This window comes from Notolepis coatsorum (genome assembly GCF_963971535.1).
Source record: "Notolepis coatsorum genome assembly, chromosome: 1".
NCBI classification, from domain to species: Eukaryota; Metazoa; Chordata; class Actinopteri; order Aulopiformes; family Paralepididae; genus Notolepis; species Notolepis coatsorum.
The window spans coordinates 77,023,662-77,046,386 of NC_140165.1; the positions used below are offsets into that span (position 1 = coordinate 77,023,662).

Consider the following 22,725-nt stretch of genomic DNA (forward strand, 5'->3'; position numbering starts at 1 on the left):
TATCCTCTCCTATCATGTCCTCTCCTCTCCTCTCCTCTCCTCTCCTCTCCTCTCCTCTCCTCTCCTCTCCTCTCCTCTCCTCTCCTCTCCTCTCCTCTCCTCTCTTCTCTTCTCCTCTCCTCTCTTCTCCTCTCCTCTCATGTATTCTCCTCTCTTCTCATATCCTCTCCTCTCATGTTTTCTCCTCTCCTCTCCTCTCATCTCCTCTCCTCTCCTCTCCTCTCCTCTCCTCTCCTCTCCTCTCCTCTCCTCTCCTCTCCTCTCCTCTCATGTCTTCTCCTCTCCTCTCTTCTCTTCTCATGTCTTCTCCTCTCCTCTCCTCTCCTCTCATGTCTTCTCCTCTCCTCTCCTCTCCTCTCCTCTCCTCTCCTCTCATCTCCTCTCCTCTCCTCTCCTCTCCTCTCCTCTCCTCTCCTCTCCTCTCCTCTCTTCTCCTCTCCTCTCCTCTCTTCTCCTCTCCTCTCCTCTCCTCTCTTCTCCTCTCCTCTCCTCTCCTCTCATGTATTCTCCTCTCCTATCCTATCCTCTCCTCGCATCTCTTCTCTTCTCTTCTCCTCTCCTCTCCTCTCATGTATTCTCCTCTCCTCTCATGTATTCTCCTCTGCTCTCCTCTCATCTCCTCTCATGTCTTCTCCTCTCCTCTCCTCTCCTCTCATGTCTTCTCCTCTCCTCTCCTCTCCTCGCCTCTCCTCTCCTCTCCTCTCCTCTCCTCTCCTCTCCTCTCTTCTCCTCTCCTCTCATGTATTCTCCTCTCCTCTCCTCTCATGTCTTCTCCTCTCCTCCTCTCCTCTCCTCTCATGTCTTCTCCTCTCCTCTCCTCTCCTCTCATGTATTCTCCTCTCCTCTCCTCTCCTCTCATGTATTCTCCTCTGCTCTCCTCTCCTCTCATGTCTTCTCCTCTCCTCTCATGTCTTCTCCTCTCCTCTCCTCTCCTCACCTCTCCTCTCCTCTCCTCTCTTCTCCTCTCCTCTCATGTATTCTCCTCTCCTCTCCTCTCTTCTCCTCTCCTCTCCTCTCCTCTCCTCTCCTCTCCTCTCCTCTCCTCTCCTCTCCTCTCCTCTCCTCTCCTCTCCTCTCCTCTCTTCTCTTCTCTTCTCTTCTCCTCTCCTCTCCTCTCCTCTCACGTCTTCTCCTCTCCTCTCCTCTCCTCTCCTCTCCTCTCCTCTCCTCTCCTCTCCTCTCTTCTCCTCTCCTCTCCTCTCCTCTCCTCTCATGTCTTCTCCTCTCCTCTCCTCTCCTCTCCTCTCCTCTCCTCTCCTCTCCTCTCCTCTCCTCTGCTCTCCTCTCATCTCTTCTCCTCTCCTCTCATGTCCTCTCCTCTCCTCTCCTCTCCTCTCTTCTCCTCTCCTCTCATGTCTTCTCCTCTCCTCTCCTCTCTTCTCCTCTCCTCTCATGTCTTCTCCTCTCCTCTCATGTATTCTCCTCTCCTCTCATGTCTTCTCCTCTCCTCTCATGTCTTCTCCTCTCCTCTCATATCCTCTCCTCTCATGTCTTCTCCTCTCCTATCCTCTCATCTCCTATCCTCTCCTCTCATGTCTTCTCCTCTCCTCCTCTCCTCTCCTCTCATGTCTTCTCCTCTCCTCTCCTCTCCTCTCCTCTCATGTATTCTCCTCTCCTCTCCTCTCCTCTCCTCTCATGTATTCTCCTCTGCTCTCCTCTCCTCTCCTCTCATGTCTTCTCTCTCCTCTCCTCTCATGTATTCTCCTCTCCTCTCCTCTCCTCTCCTCGCCTCTCCTCTCCTCTCTTCTCCTCTCCTCTCATGTATTCTCCTCTCCTCTCCTCTCCTCTCCTCTCCTCTCCTTTCCTCTCCTCTCCTCTCATGTCTTCTCCTCTCCTCTCCTCTCCTCTCCTCTCCTCTCCTCTCCTCTCATGTCTTCTCCTCTCCTCTCCTCTCCTCTCCTCTGCTCTCCTCTCATCTCTTCTCCTCTCCTCTCATGTCTTCTCCTCTCCTCTCCTCTCCTCTCCTCTCTTCTCCTCTCCTCTCATGTCTTCTCCTCTCCTCTCCTCTCTTCTCCTCTCCTCTCATGTCTTCTCCTCTCCTCTCATGTATTCTCCTCTCCTCTCATGTCTTCTCCTCTCCTCTCATGTCTTCTCCTCTCCTCTCATATCCTCTCCTCTCATGTCTTCTCCTCTCCTATCCTCTCATCGCCTATCCTCTCCTCCATCCCCTCCTTGCATGTCCTATCCTCTCCTCTCATCTCCTCTCATCTCATGACCTATCCTCTCCTCTCATCCTCTCTCCTCGCATCTCCTCTCCTCTCATGTCTTCTCCTCTTCTCTTCTCTCCTCTCCTCTCATGTCCTCTCCTCTTTCCTCTCCTCTCTCATATCCTCTCTCCTCTCCTCTCTCATGGGCCTCATTAACTAACTGACTGAAGAAATGTTACTTCACTAAAATAATAATAATAATAATAATAATAATTCATAAATTTTGTAAAGCGCTTTTCAAAGACCCAAAGTCACTGACAATAGGCCAAAAAAAATGAAACAAAGAAAAACAAAGAAACAGAACCACAGGGAAATTGAGGACAATAAGAATACACAGGAAACATAAAACCACGAGTAACGGATAACAAATACGGGAGTGAGTATGGGAGACAGTCGGGAGGAGAGTAAGGGAAAACCAAGGGGGGTGGGGGGGGTTGCAGGAGAGGAGAGAACGTGGGGCAGGGGGAAATGGTGGCGAGTCGCCTCTCCTCTCCTCTCTTCTCCTCTCCTCTCATGTATTCTCCTCTCCTCTCCTCTCATGTCTTCTCCTCTCCTCCTCTCCTCTCCTATCATGTCTTCTCCTCTCCTCTCCTCTCATGTATTCTCCTCTCCTCTCCTCTCCTCTCCTCTCCTCTCCTCTCCTCTCCTCTCCTCTCATGTATTCTCCTCTGCTCTCCTCTCCTCTCATGTCTTCTCCTCTCCTCTCCTCTCCTCTCCTCTCCTCTCATGTCTTCTCCTCTCCTCTCCTCTCCTCGCCTCTCCTCTCCTCTCCTCTCTTCTCCTCTCCTCTCATGTATTCTCCTCTCCTCTCCTCTCCTCTCCTCTCCTCTCCTCTCCTCTCCTCTCCTCTCTTCTCTTCTCTTCTCTTCTCTTCTCCTCTCCTCTCCTCTCATGTCTTCTCCTCTCCTCCTCTCCGGGAGCCAGTGGAGGGAGTGGAGGACAGGAATGATGTGTTCGCGGGACCGGGTGTTAGTGAGGAGGCGGGCGGCTGAGTTTTGGACCATCTGCAGTTTATGGAGGGAGCGGGAGGTGATGCCAGTGAGGAGGGAGTTACAGTAGTCCAGGCGGGAGGAGATGAAGGCGTGTATGAGGGATTCAGCAGCAGGTGGGGAGAGGCAGTGACGGATTTTGGCAATGTTGCGGAGGTGAAAATATGAAGTTTTGACAATGGAGCGGACATGGGGGTCAAATGAGAGGGTGGGGTCGAGGATGACACCGAGGTTGCGGACTAGGGGGGGAGGGGGTGATGGTGGAGTCATTGATGGTGAGTGTGATGGGTCCGGATCTGGTGAGGGTGGTGTTGATGCCGATGATGAAGAGTTCTGTCTTGTCGCTATTTAATTTGAGGAGGTTATGGGTCATCCAGGTTTGTCGTTCAGTGATGCAGGATTCAATGTGACTGAGGGGAGGGCTGTGGGGGCATTGTGTAGTGATGTAGATTTGGGTGTCATCAGCATAGCAGTGGAAGTTGAGGTTGTATTTGCGAATGATGTGACCGAGGGGGAGAATGTAGCAGATGAAGAGCAGGGGGCCTAGGACTGCCGTGCCGACCCTGCCGACCGATTACTCAACTTATTGACTACGAGGGGAGACCTTCTGGAAATGTTTTCCAACTTTGTGTAGCATATAATAACTAAATACTTCACTGTGTGTGTGTGTGTGTGTGTGTGTGTGTGTGTGTGTGTGTGTGTGTGTGTGTGTGTGTGTGTGTGTGTGTGTGTGTGTGTGTGTGTGTGTGTGTGTGTGCACGCACCAGGTCATCCCTGGTGGAGTTGGAGATGGGGATCAAGGGTCTGGTGGTGATGTCATCCAGCATGGAGGAGATCTTCAAGTATATCTATGATGCCGTGTGCCTCCACTATGGGAGAAGGTAGAGAACACACACACACACACACACACACACACACACACACTCACACAGGACATACACACAAGACACACACACACACACACACAACATCGACACACACACGACATTCTATACTATCATGCACTCCTCCTATTATACTAGTATGTCTTATGTCTTATGTCTATGCACTCAACACCGCAGCACCCACGATTCAGCACTGTTTGATCATTGTTACTCAGCTGAAAGAGTTGTACCCTTCCTGCTGACTTGTGCTCTTATCGTCTTCTCCAAAGTCAGACCAGAAGATGGAATGAAATAATGAATGGACGCGGATACCGACCACTAGCCTAGCTGTTGGCTAAAAACACCTCTCCCCGAGATCTAAGCTTGGCTAGGGGTCCATATCCGCTTCCATTCATTTGTTCTAAGGGGGTCATCCCTATGTTCCCCACTCCCGAAATAAAGGTTCTATGTTCCCCGGTCCTGAACGCTCCCAAACAAAAAAAGGGTCCTATGTTCCCCGCTGAAAAGGTCCTATGTTCCCCGGGTCCTATGTTCCCCGGTAGCGAAAAAGGCTCGCCAAATGCTGAAATAAAGGTCCTATGTTCCCCCGGGTCCTATGTTCCCCAGTAGCGATAAAGGCTCGCCACCCAGCGCACGTCCACATAAAAGATAGCCACTTATACTATTTTGAGAAGATAATTCATCTGTACCGCAATGGAGTCACGGATCTGGTCGGGGCAGGTAGCATTATGTCGGGAAAAATTAAATGAAATAAACAAATGTGAATTAAAGAATTTAAAACGAAGTTTAGCCTATTAAATCGTTTTATAAGCTTATAGCCATGTACCTATTTTAACTCTCGCTCTGTGGACTGGACCACAGGCTGCGAGGACTGCGAGGAGGAGGGGGAATTACAACCACCGCAAGCAAAACTTAACCCTTTCACTGCAGTACACGGCTGTCACCAGAAAAGGCACATGTTAACCCTTTCACTGCAGTACTCGGCTGTAACCAGAAAAGGCACACATTAACCCTTTCATTGCAGTACACGGCTGTAACCAGAAAAGGCACACATAAACCCTTTCACTGCAGTACACGGCTGTAACCAGAAAAGGCACATGTTAACCCTTTCACTGCAGTACATGGCTGTAACCAGAAAAGTCAAGTCATTAATGTGTGTGTGTGTGTGTGTGTTTGTGTGTGTGTGTCGGGGAGTTCAGCGGTGACAGAGAGTGGCGCTAATGAGATAGATGTTCATTAAATATCTGTAGTGTGGCAGTGAAAGGGTAAACCTGCTGTTGTGTGGCAGTGAAAAGGTTAACCTTCTGTGTATTATCGCAGTGAAAGGGTTAACCGTTTGGTAGTGCGGCAGTGAAAGGGATAATTTAGTCTCTCCAATACAATAATTCTCTTGTCATCATTATGTCCCAAGACTCTGTTAACACTCACTGATTTTTTGTTAGTTATTATGGCATAAAGCCATGGTCTTATTATTGTAGAATTGTCACAAATTTGAATATGATCGTTGAGAGCGTTGAGAGAAGTAGTTTGTGTATCTTATTTAATGCGCATCGATATCTAACCACAGCATTTATCGGTTGCTATGAAGGAAAAAGGTTTTTTCTATATCTTTGCGATAAGTTAATGGAAACACTGCAATTTAAAAGCTTGAACCTGTCGAGTCATCAGTGGATCACAGACAACTTTTAATATATGTTTTGGTTGGAGTTGAACTGAATTAAATGAGTGATGGAGGGACAGAGACGTGTGTGTGAGTGCGTGTGTGTGCGTGTGTGTGTGTGTGTGTGTGTGTGTGTGTGTGTGGTGTGTGTGTGTGTGTGTGTGTGACAGGCATATATATATATATATATATATATATTGAGAGTGACAGCTCTATCCAGGAGCCTGGAGCCACAAGTGTCCCTTGTCTTGTCACCTTGCTGAGCTCTAGAGACCACCTGACAGACCAGACCAGAGCTCTAAACCACCACTTTTCTGTTTACAGCCGTGTACTGCAGTGAAAGGGTTAACTTGTGCATTTTCTGTTTACAGCCGTGTACTGCAGTGAAAGGGTTAACGTGTGCCTTTTCTGTTTACAGCCGTGTACTGCAGTGAAAGGGTTAACATGTGCCTTTTCTGGTTACAGCTGTGTACTGCAGTGAAAGGGTTAACGTGTGCCTTTTCTGGTTACAGCCGTGTACTGCAGTGAAAGGGTTAACTTGTGCCTTTTCTGGTTACAGCTGTGTACTGCAGTGAAAGGGTTAACATGTGCCTTTTCTGGTTACAGCTGTGTACTGCAGTGAAAGGGTTAACATGTGCCTTTTCTGGTTACAGCCGTGTACTGCAGTGAAAGGGTTAACTTGTGCCTTTTCTGGTTACAGCCGTGTACTGCAGTGAAAGGGTTAACATGTGCCTTTTCTGGTGACAGTCGTGTACTGCAGTGAAAGGGTTAACATGTGCCTTTTCTGGTTACAGCCGTGTACTGCAGTGAAAGGGTTAACATGTGCCTTTTCTGGTTACAGCTGTGTACTGCAGTGAAAGGGTTAACTTGTGCCTTTTCTGGTTACAGCCGTGTACTGCAGTGAAAGGGTTAACATGTGCCTTTTCTGGTGACAGCCGTGTACTGCAGTGAAAGGGTTAACATGTGCCTTTTCTGGTGACAGCCGTGTACTGCAGTGAAAGGGTTAACATGTGCCTTTTCTGGTGACAGCCGTGTACTGCAGTGAAAGGGTTAACATGTGCCTTTTCTGGTGACAGCCGTGTACTGCAGTGAAAGGATTAAGTTTTGCTTGCGGTGGTTGTAATTCCCCCTCCTCCTCGCAGTCCTCGCAGCGTCCAGTCCACGGAGCGAGTTAAAATACGTACATGGCTATAAGCCTATAAAACGATTTAATAGGCTAAACTTCATTTTAAATTCTTTAATTCACATTTGTTTATTTCATTTAATTTTTCCCGACATAATGCTACCTGTCCCGACCAGATCTGTGACTCTGTTGCAGATTAAATATCTACTCAGAATAGTATAATCTTAGCCGAACGCACAATTAGAGGGGGGCTTCCCACCCTCCAGAACATTTACAACAAGCGGTGCAAGGGGAAGGCTAAGAGAATTATTAAGGACTCGAGCCACCCGAACAACTGCCTCTTTGAACTGCTGCCGTCAGGCAAGCGATACCGGAGTCTTATGGCGAGCACAGAAAGACTCAGAAGGAGCTTCTATCCCCAGGCCATCAGGCTGCTAAACGAACAATAATCGCTAAACGAACAATAATCACTATGCAACAACCATCAAATGCACACAGCACACACACCCACACGCACACACTCACTCAAACAAACAACACACTGCAGCACCCACTCTCCACACTTTAGATCACACAAACACACTTACACTTTATATAGTGAAAGGGTTAACATGTGCCTTTTCTGGTGACAGCCGTGTACTGCAGTGAAAGGGTTAACATGTGCCTTTTCTGGTGACAGCCGTGTACTGCAGTGAAAGGATTAAGTTTTGCTTGCGGTGGTTGTAATTCCCCCTCCTCCTCGCAGTCCTCGCAGCGTCCAGTCCACGGAGCGAGTTAAAATACGTACATGGCTATAAGCCTATAAAACGATTTAATAGGCTAAACTTCATTTTAAATTCTTTAATTCACATTTGTTTATTTCATTTAATTTTTCCCGACATAATGCTACCTGTCCCGACCAGATCTGTGACTCTGTTGCAGATTAAATATCTACTCAGAATAGTATAAGTGGCTATCTTTTATGTGTATTTTACCACTGGTTGAAAACCACTGCTGTAGATCACTGCCGGTATGTGCGTGCATAACCTTTATTTCAGCGGGGTCTGTACGTGTTTATTTGACGTTACTGTACAATATATGTGTGTATTAAAAAGCTGTCTTTTATTGTAATATAATAATTATTATTATTAAAAATTATAATAATAATTTATAATATCACCAGAGCGCATCAGGTGCATGATGAAATAGCGGGGAACATAGGACCCTTTTTTAGTCGTGAAGTGTACGTTTGAGAACACTACCTTAATGACAGAGAAATTAAGCAAGCTGACATGGTCGGCCCTCACACAACTCTGTCGCTTTTTCGGGAGCGGCAACGGGAGTGGGGAACATAGGGCCCGGGGAACATAGAACCCTTTTTATCTCGAGCGGGGAACATAGAACCCGGGGAATATAGACATGCTCCCGTTCTAAGCTAGGTTAGCTTGCAGCTGGATAACTTTCTACTGAACGCACAGAGAGCAAAATAGTATGTATCTTCTTGTCTGACTCTGGAGAAGACGATAAGAGAATTTCCTATAATGTTGCCGTGTTCCACCAGCCCAGGACTGACATTGGGCCTCATTTAGCAATATGTCTGTATATTGTTGAATGTTGATGATCAAAATTTGTACTTGTAAAATACTGTTCCACACTTTACTTCAAACACAAACCATGCTTTCCAAGGACTCGTTACACTCTCATCTTTAAAACACATTCGGGGCCAACCATATATATATACGTGTTTGGGAGCCGACACTTGAAGGCCAACCACGTATATATACGTGTTAAACTTGTTTTTGCTTTTATTCCATTTTAATATCCCGGATGTTGTCACAGAGCTGTATGTTCACTAGAAAATGCCTGTTGGGATTCAGAAAGTGCAGTACCGGCCAGATCCTGGTAGTGGCGCTGTCTCGATAATGCAGTGTTCCCAGTGGCAGAACGGGTGTAACTTTTTTTTCATCCCGGGTACATTTTTCTGAAGCTATGGCTTCAGCCGATCGCCTGGAATACTTATTGCGACGCCGAATTCAGTATGCAGTAAAGGAATATAGCATCAGACAATGGACATATCGATCTACCAGATGGCGATCAATAACCAAAAAGAAAATTGGAATCCAACCGGCCACAGGTAAGAGTGATTTGACGTCAATTACAGCCTGATCGGCCTTGCTCTCATAGCCAAGCCTCTTATCAGCGTATGTTGTTGTAATAACGAATGCCGTTATTGGTCATCAATAATCAGAAATGACTTCCCCCGCCCCCCCCCCCCCCTTTCATGCATTCATGGTGGACCATGATACCGATCATATGCATTTAGATTTTTAACTCTAGCTTGTGTATGGCCGAAACGCCAATCAATTTAACGTTATTAGCTTAGCGCCCTATAACTAGCTTTGCAGGAATTACCCTAGACCATTCTGGTATAACGTTCATATTCACGACGCTATAAAATGGGAACGTATTGATGAAAAAATTATATTGAAGGGAAGGTTTATACTGTCAATTGACAATGACAATGGACACATAGCTGTTAGGTTTTGTAAACAACCCCAACAGCACGACACAGACAGGTAGTTCAGAGTTAGCCAAAAACGACGGGCGTATTTATTTTCTCAAAAAACAGAAATGTGCAACAAAACAGTAACTCCATTCGAGGGGAATGTCTTCTAGTCAAGTAGGGCTCGGCTGCACTGCCCACAGCAGGGTTGACTCTGCGGCTCTGCAGCCCTGTCCTTAGCAGAGTTTACTCTGCGGTTCTGCTGTTCTGCAGCGCTGTCCTTAGCAGAGTCTACTCTGCGGTTCTACGGCTCTGCAGCGCTGTCCTTAGCAGAGTTTACTCTGCGGTTCTGCTGTTCTGCAGCGCTGTCCTTAGCAGAGTCTACTCTGCGGTTCTACGGCTCTGCAGCGCTGCAGCCTTAGCTTATCCCAACTTGCGGGGAAAAGGAAACGGAGAATCTCATTAGTCCCAGAACGCAGAAAATACAGGGCAGAGTCCAGTAACCAAACAAATCTTACACTTCTTCAGTGTTGTAGGAAACACACAAAAAACGGAACCAAGGCGGAGAGTCCAGGACAGAACGAGGATTGCAGTTCATGGAAAAATAGTCCTCCAAATGAACTCACCAAAAGCAAAGTCGAAGTGGGTAACGAGGCACAGGTCCACGGGTCCACGGAGGCAGAGAGAGAAACACAGCAGCAACTTCCAAGGGCGCACTGGAGAAACAACGAGAGGGAACAGCAGTAGAGCTGGTGGTGACAAAACGACCCGACACAGAATGATCAGCAAACCGAGTATAAGAGTGCTCCCGCCGAGCTGATTGGAAACTCCTCTCAGGTGCGTGATGGTAATTGGCGCTGAGAAGCGTGCAGTACTGGGCCAGCCCTCACACATAGCAATAATATAAAATATAGATTTAGCTCTACAAACAACCTCACGCACAGTGAAACGTTGTTATGAGAAGCTGGCCTTATAGAGTGAGATTAGACGGATCCCAGTGGCCACGAAAGTGTTAAGTGGAAATACGTTTTTGATCGTGTACATTTAAAAATCTCTCCGTACAATTATGTGTGTGGTGTTTTGCACGATAAGTGAGACCCGTTGTCTTTGTATGCCATCTACTTTTTGGGCTTTAGTCAGACTAAAGCTGAGGAAAAGCTATTCCTTCTCTGGCTTGGTTTGGCTTCAGACAGAATGTCAAGGCAAAAGTTAAGCTCTGGCCCCACGCAAAACAATGTCACGAGTAGTGGAGTGTTAGTGTATGATTTAAGTGAATACATTCCAGTGAACGTCTTGGCTTTGTCTGGAGGTGTGAGTTCTCACCTCCTCCTCTCATGTGTGATCAGTTCTCTACACCTGGCTCCTCCTGTGATCTATCAAGGTGTTTACAGCACCCCTCGCCGCTCTCTCTATGAATAGAGAGATACATACAGACGATGCAAAAAGGTTCACTGGTATGAAATGTGTTTTCCCATCGAGCGAAGAACACAAGGACATGTGTTTGCGTTCGTGTTAAAAACCAAGTCGATGTTATTACAACCACTCAGATTTGACTCTGCTGGCAGAAGAAGCTTCAGCTGTTGCCCTCTTTCTAGCTAGAAGAGGATGTGAAAAACAACACCTGTCAACAATGTCAACTCTTTGATAAGATCCCATGTGGTCTTCTTAGTGTCCGTTAGCTCTTTCCCCCCCAGCAAGCTTGAGCTAAATGGATCGAGACAAATTACTAACACGTCAGTCCCTTCGGAAAACAAAGTTCAAATTGCTTGAACTTTCTGTCAGTCATGATGAGAGAGACGCGGAGAGAGACGCGGAGAGAGACGCGGAGAGAGACGCGGAGAGAGACGTGTCTTGGGCCCTGGCTGACGGACAGATGCTCTTCACTGAAAAACAATCGAAATTAGACTCATTCAAAGTGAGTCAGAAGATCTTAAAGAACACCTACTCATGTGCAATAGTGGGAAAGAGTGGGCTTCCCACTCTCCGGGACATTTACAGCAGGCGTTGCAGGGCCATGGCTAAGAGAATAGTCAAATACTCCCAAACAACTGCCTCTTTGCACTGCTGCGGTCAAGCAAGCTCTACCGGAGTCTCATGGTCCGTACAGAGAGACTCAGAAGGAGCTTATATCCCCAGGCCATCAGGATGCTCAATGCGGAGTCTATGCTGTTGTATCTCCCGCCTCGACTACTGCAATGCACTGCTCGCTGGCCTCCCGGCCACTGCCACTAAGCCTCTTCAACTCATTCAGAACGCAGCGGCCCGCCTGATCTCAAACCTACCGAAGTCGGCCCATGTCACCCCACTTCTTAGGGACCTGCACTGGCTCCCCATTGCTGCACGAATCCGCTTCAAGGCCCTCGACCTAGCATACCGTGCGGCAAAGGGAACCGCTCCCGCCTACCTCCGGTCAATGGTCTCTAACTACACACCCTCAAGACCCCTACGCTCTGCATCTTCTGGCCGCCTCAGACCTACTCCTATCCAAGCTCCGGGAGGGTCATCAAAGAGAAGTCGCCTATTCTCAGTCCTTGCCCCACAATGGTGGAATGAACTACCCACCCCAGTTAGGACAGCCGAATCACGTCCAATCTTTCGCCGTCGACTAAAGACGCACTTCTTCAACCATTATCTGAATAAAAAAAAAATATATATATAAAAAAAAAAAAAAATCTAACCCTAACTAACCGTACTGTCATGCACTTGTCCTAATAAACTAACCTACACTGTAGCACTGTCCTCGCACACGTGCACGCGCACTGAATAAAGACCACAATGTACCTTTAATCCCAATATTTGTCTGACCACACCCCTATCAGCTCACCTACATAAGCAGGTGTGTGGTCACCTGCTCTCCTCCTTCCCAAGCTTTCACCACAAGGTGAGATCAAGGGCTGCAGCGGCGTCAGATGCCGAGCGTCACCACTATTGACAGAACTTGGTTATAGTCATAACCTATCGTTCTGTTTCATAGTGGATCCGCTCGGCATCACTCTAGCACAAAGGGAGGCCGAGCGGAGCCACCGGCCGCCAAATACACCCCGCTGAAAGCCCCCCACAACCATCAGAACAGGGAGGGCCGAGCCCCCCCGACCCCCCCTAATGAAGGGAACCCCCCCTATTAGAAGTTTCCCGGGAGGGTGACGGACCCGACCGTGTGAAGAGGCACCCAAGCAAATCAACGCACAGGGTGAGCAGACCGTGGCCTGACCCCATGACTACACCCACACACAACCCGCATGTCACCCGGGAACGAACGGAGGGAACAACCTCGTTACTGCCCCCAGAAACACGGGGTCAAGGGCAAACCCAACCCTGTGGCAAGGCCGTAGCAGCGGAGCGCGAAGGAAGGCCCAGACCCACCAAAGGGACTGGACCCCCTGGAACGGGGGCCCGGAGAAGTCCATGATGCCAGCATCAAGACCCCACCAGGTGGGCACTTAGTGGCCCCGCCCCCCACATCGCCAGCGTATTTGGACAAAGGCCCCTCAGCCGAGCGGGCCCTGTCCCCCCAATAGTACACCGCCTGGCACACTGACCCTGTAGAACAGGCAGTCAGCATGGCCGTAAGCACACAAAAAAGGTTAACCAACGGAAGCAGGCAGCGCACCGGGGAAAAAACCAGGCAACAGGCTGTTAACCCGAGCCTGGAAACTGCGGACGAGACAGGCGCCAGAGGGGACAGCTGAACACAGCCGCCCCGGCGGAAGGGGCGCATGCTGGCGTTGTTGCATGACCAAGCCTCCATTTAAAAAAAAAAACCCACCCAGAGGGGTTGAGGCAGAGAAGGCTGACACGATTGGCAGACGTCATGAACGTGCAGGGGCACCCTCAACCGGTGAACCCGGGAGTTGACACTGCTCCAACACACCAGGGAATCAACCACCTTGGTGTTACCCAATGCGGTGGTTGTTCCTATAACCCCTCAAGAAAAAACTCCAAAACACACCTGCGGGTATACACCGGCTATACCGCAGTACAAGTGTTTCAGTTTCCAAAAAAGGGTTAACCCAGGCCTACGGGTCGACGAAACATTACTTCGGACCGGGCCCGGCGATACGGGAAGCACAGGGTCACCAGAGGAGGTCAAAGACCACCCCAACAGGCCCCTCTTCGCCATGCGTGAGAGAGGAGCGAAAAGAATGGAGTACCAGCCCCAAGCACACCGTACTTGGTATTCCCAGGCGGTCTCCCAACCAAGTACTAACCAGGACCAACCTGCGTAGCGGCCGAGATCTGACGAGATCGAGCGTGTACAGGTTGGCAAGGCTGTAAGCCATTACGACAGTGCTGAGTAAAAAATTTACCCAACCAGGGTCTCCATAGCACTTAACCCTGTGACACCCGGACCGACCTGGCATTTTTCCCCTGAAATAAGCCCAAGTCCCTTAGGGTACCAGAACAGCAGATCTGCATCCCCGGCGGACAACGGGTTCAACTGATCCGGACCAGCGTGACCAGAACCAGTCCTGTGCCCTAACCACGCCGACATGCCTACTCCAGGAGAAGGGGCAGATATGCGTGTTGATCTTAAACATAAAAAGAAGGCGCCACCCAGACGTTCGGGGCGAACCGCGCCCGGTGGCCCACCCCCAGGGCGTGAGACCCCTCTACATATGTTCAGATCCATACCGTCATCATCCCCCAGATATGAACGAGAATCCGTCGACAACCAAAACAGGTCGTCGGAAAAGGAAAAACCTCCATCCCAGTTGCTTTATAAAAACGCCGTTTTAACCCCAAGCAACAAAGGCGTGCCAGTCAGTCGCCTGATTACAGAACACCCCGAGCTAGCACTATGCGTGCGTCGGGACCAGTGATGCCACAGATTACTTGTAAAAGTAATATGATTACTGATTACTGATTACTCCTTTAAAAAGTAATCTTAGTTACTTTACTGATTACTTGATTATCAGAGTAACTTAGTTACTTTGAAAGTAACTAGGTTACGAAGTCGTCGTCCCTGCTGCTGCCACAACATAAGAATGACAACAGTTTTTTTTAAACGCTTTATTGAAAGTTTTTAACTTGTTTCTCTGCACATAACGTAAATTGTTAAAATAGTGCTTCAGCTTCTGTACCATCAAGTATGTTAAAGCAACAGTCTCTCCTGCTCACAGCATTAGAGCAGCCAGACAGTGGTTTTACAAAACATACACCTAACAAATGCAGGTTGAACTATTCAATTATATCAACTGTAACTATTAAATTGTTTTTATAAATGTCTTTCTATAAACATACAATCAGTCTCTCTTTAACATGAAAATGAACTGTAAATCTGGAAAATAAGAGCTTTTGCTCTGCCACAATCTTAATATACATTAATCAAAATGTATTGTATTTATAATTTGTATGTCTTTTAATCTACATTTATTTTGATTTTATTACTGGACTGTCATTATTGTTATTATTATTTCTGTCATTGTCCTGTGATTTATCATTGATTATTACTGTTACTGTATTGTTTGTCTAGTTTCATGTTAAAAAAGGGAAAATAAAAAACATTGTTCAAAAAAAAAACATTAATCAAAAGGGAAAGCAACAGTCCTGACTGTTGAGCAGCAACGAGTGGTTTCACAAAACAAACGGTGAATAACACCACATGTAGGCTAAAAATGTCTATGAACATTCAATCAGTCTCTCTTGTCTTTAACCTGTAAATGAACAGCATTTGGCAAATAAGAGCTTTTGCTCTGCCACCATCATATATATGAAAAGGGAAAGCAACAATCTTTCTGTTGAGCAGCAACGAGTGGTTTCACAAAACAAACGGTGAATAACACCACATGTAGGCTAAAAATGTCTATGAACATTCAATCAGTCTCTCTTGTCTTTAACCTGTAAATGAACAGCATTTGGCAAATAAGAGCTTTTGCTCTGCCACCATCATATATATGAAAAGGGAAAGCAACAATCTTTCTGTTGAGCAGCAACGAGTGGTTTCACAAAACAAACGGTGAATAACACCACATGTAGGCTAAAAATGTCTATGAACATTCAATCAGTCTCTCTTGTCTTTAACCTGTAAATGAACAGCATTTGGCAAATAAGAGCTTTTGCTCTGCCACCATCATATATATGAAAAGGGAAAGCAACAATCTTTCTGTTTAGCAGCAACGAGTACACAGTAAATTGAAGTGAAAAGTGAAAATTGAAAATAGAAAAATAAAGAGTTATAAAAAAATAAATGTACTAATAGGGCAGGTAGGCCTATCTATAGATTTATAGATTTCACAAAAGATAAATGGTCAATAACACCACATGTAGGCTGATATGTACACTACCTTTGAGGCCTATCCTATTCAGATATGGTATAATGTTCCTAGTGAAACAGGGGAGAGGGGTGAGTAAACCAGTGATTATATCTCAGTAACAGAATCTTCTCAAACCTCTTGTCAGAAAGTCTGTTCCTTCTAGGCGTGAGCACCAACCCTCCCAGAGAAAAAAGACGCTCCACAGGAGCACTCGATGGGGTTGGAGTGTTATATTTCAAGAAAATTTTCTTTATGTTTGAATACCTATCCAGTATCTGAAGCTCATGCTCTGACCTTAGGTAGTCCATCACCTCCTTTTCTGCCACGTAGGTCTCCTCCTCTGGCTCGGCCTCAAAGGAGAAAAAGTCCAGCTCACCTTCGCTGGCAGATGTGTTGGGGTTGGGGACGCTGGCAGCCCTCTGTGCTCCAGCATTGTAGGAGCGACACTCTTCTGTCAGGAGCTCCTTCACTTGCTCCTTCCTACCTTCGTCTCTCAGCCACCGGAGTTTAAACTTTGGACAACTGACAGCTGCGAGAAGGGCATCTTTGTTGTCCAGCACTGGGGCAAAACGAGTCTGGATAGCCTGAGAAATATATTTTGATATTGTTATTTAGGGATGTGCGAGACTAGTTGACCAGTCTATTAAACGGTACTGCTCCTCTTATGCTATTATTATTATTTATTATTGTGTGCTACTGACAACCTACATACTGCAGTATGGTGTTCCATGTTCATGATTGAATAGTGCAATGCAAAATATGTTTAACTCAAAGGTGGAACATTACCTGCACTATGGCATCTGGAAGGCCTGCAGTCGTCTTGGAGAGGGTGTTCTTCAGAGCGAGGGTCTTCTGCATCAGCACTTCAAGTGTGGGTAGTAAAGTTCCATAAGGACAGTCACCTTGTAAAATGTCCAGTGCTACAGTCAGAGGCTTCATGGTGGTGCAGTACTCATGCAGGAACTGGTATTCTGTATCTTTGAAGCAGGTGACTCCCACCTTGGTGCACAGAGTATTCAGCTCTTTCATGGGGATTTCTACGATTCTCTTTATGGCATCGTAAAAAGAATTCCACCGAGTGGATGTAGGTACAAGGAGCTTCCTTTTATTTACTTCCTCCACTGTCTCTGAAGCAATGGTAGACCTACTTGCTTTGGTCCACAGGGCTGTGCATTTAGCCGTGCTGCTCCTATACACAGCTTTGCTCTCTGCTTTGGATAACAAGTATTTCTCCACCTCATTTGTAGAAATGATGTTGATGGTATGAGAAGCACACCTGTAGTGCGGGGGGAGAGTCACATCCTGGCCATCACTTTCATTCTCTGCTGAGAGGATTCCAGCCACGTCTAAAAAAGTGGCATCATCAACAGTGGGAATAGACTCCTCAGTCTCATCATCGGATTCTGTGACAGTGACAGGCTGATAGACTTTAAATGCCTTCACGAAATTGGAACCATTATCAGTCACTGTTGCTACAACTTTATTTGTTAGTCCATATGATGCATGGATGTTTTCAATTTCTGCACCAATAATATCAAATGTGTGTCTACCACGGATTCTCCGACATGCCAATGCTGCCTTGTTGCGCTGTAGTGTTGCTCTGCTGATCCAGTGACAGGTCACCCCCATATAACTGCGGTTATTAGCAGTCCAAATATCGGCTGTAGTTGATACATGGTCAACCTCATCTAGCGTGGCCTTAAGGTTCTTCTCCATCTCCGCATATTCCGTATCCAAGTACGAGGAGAATGCCGTTCTTCGGGGCAGCTCAGCACTAGCACTACAAGGGATCTTATCTATTATGGCACGGAAAGAGGGCGAGTCAACAGTGTTCAGAGGTAACATTTCTTCTACAACATATCTCCCGACCATTCTCTTCAGCTCTCGCTCACTAACGGGTGTTTTTTTTATTGAAATCCAGCTTTTGCTGTTTGGCTGGTGGACCTCCCAGTCCTGTAGAAGTCGAAGCTTCGGCTTCGTGGTTTTTTTCTATCAGTTTGGTCGCGCGGTGCTGTGATTCCAGATGCTTTCTTAAATTGGATGTGCTGTTTTTAGCGGTAGACAGTATTTTGCCTACTCCGCATAGTGTGCAACTCACGTGAATGTTTTTTTCACCCGGTTTAGCTGACACAAACCTGAAGTAGTGACTGAATTTCCAGTGTAAGAACGCGTTACCAGCATCTTCCTGCGCCATTGTAGCTCGCTATGTTTTGTTCAGTGATGATGACGATAACATGATAATAACAGCCGCGCCCACCAGCATGGAACAACACGTGAGGTTACGTGCTCAGACACGCTTTGAAAACGTGACATGTGACGTCACTCCCAAAGAGAAGTAAACAGCTCTAAGCGTATTTTTGACTGTCGAAAACGAAATAAAATACTGCATTCCGCCTGCATTATGAATTTATGATGAGATAGTAACGAAATAGTAATGCACAGCCACTTGGACAAGTAACTGCAATTAGATTACTGGCTTTTAAAGATTAACGCGTTAGATTACCATTTTCACGGAAAAGTAATCAGATTACAATAACGCGTTACTTAGTAACGCGTTAGTGGCATCACTGGTCGGGACACAACCACATCAATGAACAGGCTATTTAGACCTGTCATTGAATCCCCAAGGCACCCAGGGGAATGACAAGAGGGGTGTGATACTTCCTAACTCCAACTCTTTTTAAAAGAAAAGGAGGAAGCACCAACAGTATGTATCCCAGTCTACACAGCCGGGGGTAAATTTTTTTTACATTTTTACATCCCACCACCCTCCCATAAAGAGGAGACGGAAATCCCCAGAGAGACTTCCCACGCGAGCTGTACAGATTGAAAAGAATATATTGCACCTTGAGCCATGTAAAAGTTTGGTTTTAGGGCTCCCCGGGGAGGAGGCACTGAACCCATACACACTCAATAATCGAATTGAATCGAATACACACACAATAGAGTAGGACTCCTTCTTGAGGTTCCACTCACCTTATCAATCTGAGGAGGAGGCTATGTACTCTGAGGAGGCTCCCTCACATGGAAGGAGAGTCCCAACTCACAGAAGGCCCGAATAGGAGCTTCGTGAGGAGGAGCCCTGACCACCCCCCGAAACAGATCCATCATATGGACCTGAACAGCACACGGAAGTCCTACCAACAGAGACGCGCACAGTGACGTACTCTATGGCGTGGGAATTTCTGCGGTGCACACGCCCAATATTCCAGGGCGTGGGACCAGGAAACTACCCCCCCCCTCACCCTGTGATGTGCCGAACCGCAACGTGACAGGAACCTTGAAGGACAGGTGGGTTTACCCCTGACCAACAGAAAAAAGGGGGAGGCAAGGTTACCAGTTCACCCCTTTACGACCCCACACCCATGATACGATGTAGTGACAAAAAGAGAGTATGACACAGTCATAGTCAGCTCCATGAAGCGTCTAACAGCTTCACACAGCGCATGTGCTAACCTGCTATCTGATTTTTACTAAGGAAAAAACACAGAATAGAGAGGGCTCTCCAAGAGCCCCGGTACCAAACTTACACATGTGCTTCTGTGGCCAGCCCAACCCAGTTGTAGGTCACATGACACACAACCCATCATCACCTACAAAAAATGGCAAAAACACTCTACAGAGGAACGCCGTTTTTCATAATGAGAGAATACATAATTCTCGATTAGTATCGGCCACAGGCCTTGCTAAGCACACACGAAAAGCGACCAAACAATCTTTTCCTTTAGGAAAATAAAGTTCCTCAAGCTGTTTTAGCACAACCTCAGCAATCAAGCTAAGGGTTACATCATATCCCTACCACACAGTGACACAATATAGTGTAACAACATGTCTGAGAGGAGGATGAAGAAGTCCCCAGGGAACCGGGGGGAAACACAACCCTCCTACTTTACCCTTAATACGGCCAGTTGAACAGGTAAACCTGTTAATATGTGAACACACTGTTCATTGTCATTACAGGCTGAGAAAAGAATCTAAATACCAGCTAAATACCAGTGACAAGACAATTCACACATAACTCGCATCGTATCCTAAATGTAGTGCAGCAACACTCGTTTTGGAAAACATCGTTATTTACAAAACATTTAGAAGGGAAAGCAAGAAGAAGTGCTCAAGGTCTGGTCAGACCTTGCCTACCTTGAGCGCAGATCAAGCGAAACTGCAGTCTCTAACAAGGCACCGTAGTAAACACAGCCGTTCTGTGTTGTCGACCTGGTCAGCGTCGCCGCTCCATCCCGCCGCTACGGTCCCCCTTGTTGACGCAGTCCTTGCCGTCCTGGCTCAGGGCAGGTTCGACGAACATCCTCTGTCAAAGATGACGTCGTAGTCAAGAGTGTTTAAAACATGTTATAATCAAAGCACGTTCAACAGTGTAGCATTAAGCTAACGGCCGCCCTCGGCCGATAGCAGCAAGCTAACGTTTCCTAGCCTAGCCTAGGTAGGCCACAACTAGCACGCAAGCTAACGTTTCCTAGCCTAGTGATCACAACAGGCTAGCGCCGCAGCTAACAGCTGACTGGCTAACAGTAGGCCACCACTAGCACGTAAGCTAAGCAGCTATCACCTGCACTTGTACACAATGATATAACAATCACTCAGACAGGCCGCCGTTCTGAAACCCTCCTCACTGTTTAAGAGAGAAGAGAAACTAAATGTTAACACTGTTTTACAACGGTGATTTTACCAACACCTGGCGGGGCCAGCACAATTCCCATGGGCTGTAGCTGACTTGAACACAGATCTTCTGCTAACGAACATCCATGCCCATATTTCCTCGTGAGGGAATACTCTCATTTGTATATGAAAGAAGGGGCCTCACGGTGACAGAGAAACATCCACTCGTCCAGAAAACACAGGGATCACCAGTGTTATTGGTCGTGGCCCACTAGTTAACAATAATGGGCTTCAGACCAAGGTCTTCCGCCGTCGCCTAAGAGGCTGAACAAAGGACCCTAGTCTGGGGCCGGTTTTCATAAACATTGTCAGCTAGCCCCCATAGCACTAACAGAGCTCGCAAGCAAAGCATTACTCACCAAACCTGGAACCCACCGCTTCTCACAACAGCGGCGCGTCCTACAGTCCAGCTGTGCCTTTACCGCAACCAGCACACAGCAAGGACTGCAGTTGGAAGGCATGTAGCGGCGCGAACTCCCAATACGAAAACCGGTGGAGGATTTTTAGAATGATCATCATCTTCCAGACACTCCAGTACGAAGACAATATCGCCGTATTTTCTCGAATATAGTGAGAGAGAAAATAAGGATATGATGTCAACGTATCTCTTGTTTTCCACTCTTCTCCTACTATCACATTCACGTCAAGTGGGGATCTACCGAGGCACTTCCTTGTGGTGAAAGCGAGAAAGGAGGAGAGCAGGTGACCACACACCTGCTTATGTAGGTGAGCTGATAGGGGTGTGGTCAGACAAATATTGGGATTAAAGGTACATTGTGGTCTTTATTCAGTGCGCGTGCACGTGTGCGAGGACAGTGCTAGAGTGATGCCGAGCGGATCCACTATGAAACAGAACCTATCCATTTTACACTCACTCACCACATCCACATGCACACACTCACTTTAAACATTCACCTTTAACATTCACTTTAGACACTGTAAACACCTTTAAACACTACACCATATTTTATCTACTTATTTTGCATTTTGTTTTTGCATTTTGTACATTTTAGTTTTGTATATCGTATATTTTGTAGTGTTTGCCTTTATTCTTTTACTTTTTACTGTATGAAGCACAATTTCAGGAGATTCATATAGAACCAAGCATTTCACTATAATGTACATTAATCTTATATGTGACAGATAAAACCATAACTTAAAACTTGAAACACATTTTCTCTCTTCTGTGGTTAGTAGTGCTGTAGTGCTAATCAGATGTATGTACAGAGTTGTATTATATAAATACAAGAGACAGTATGACTACTATTCTGGTGTTTCATCAGATAACCAAGTCATATTCGGGTGTTTCATCAGATAACCAGGTCATATTCTGGTGTTTCATCAGATAACCAGGTCATATTCTGGTGTTTCATCAGATAACCAGGTCATATTCTGGTGTTTCATCAGATAACCAGGTCATATTCTGGTGTTTCATCAGATAACCAGGTCATATTCTGGTGTTTCATCAGATAACCAGGTCATATTCTGGTGTTTCATCAGATAACCAGGTCATATTCGGGTGTTTCATCAGATAACCAAGTCATATTCTGGTGTTTCATCAGATAACCAAGTCATATTCTGGTGTTTCATCAGATAACCAGGTCATATTCTGGTGTTTCATCAGATAACCAGGTCATATTCTGGTGTTTCATCAGATAACCAGGTCATATTCTGGTGTTTCATCAGATAACCAGGTCATATTCTGGTGTTTCATCAGATAACCAGGTCATATTCTGGTGTTTCATCAGATAAACAGGTCATATTCTGGTGTTTCATCAGATAACCAAGTCATATTCTGGTGTTTCATCAGATAACCAGGTCATATTCTGGTGTTTCATCAGATAACCAGGTCATATTCTGGTGTTTCATCAGATAACCAGGTCATATTCTGGTGTTTCATCAGATAACCAAGTCATATTCTGGTGTTTCATCAGATAACCAAGTCATATTCTGGTGTTTCATCAGATAACCAAGTCATATTCTGGTGTTTCATCAGATAACCAGGTCATATTCTGGTGTATCATCAGATAACCAAGTCATATTCTGGTGTATCCCTACATTGGAGAATAAAGGTCGATCTGATTCTGATTAGCTATGGTCAGACATACAAACCTGATGATTATACAGCAAAAATAAGCTATTTTTTGGTTGCATTCTGTTGAGATGTGCTCTTTCCCTCCAGTGAGTCAGACTGCAGTGGGTCAGTGTGTAGTCAGTGTGTAGTCAGTATTGAGTCAGTGGTCTGTTATTAAAGGTGTGTTTATCTATCACTCTGCCTGGCTGGCTGCACTTAGACACACGCATTGTTCTCCTCTCTCCCATACCGTGCACGCACACACACACACACACACACACACACACACACACACACACACACACACACACACACACACACCACTATACCCCCCCTATCTCTCTCCCCTCTCTCTCTCTCTCTCTCCTCTCTCTCACG

The 22,725-nt window shown here is 46.5% G+C and overlaps 1 protein-coding gene across 1 annotated transcript in view; it reads left to right on the plus strand.

Annotated features, from left to right (window-relative positions):
- dnah2 (dynein, axonemal, heavy chain 2) overlaps positions 1–22,725 on the plus strand; it is a gene marked incomplete at both ends in the record, with an annotated part of 509,699 nt that overhangs the window by 462,690 nt on the left and 24,284 nt on the right. Inside the window, 2 exon segments of the mRNA XM_084326360.1 lie at positions 3,964–4,049; positions 4,052–4,077. Coding sequence (XP_084182486.1) covers positions 3,964–4,049; positions 4,052–4,077 — 112 coding nt within the window.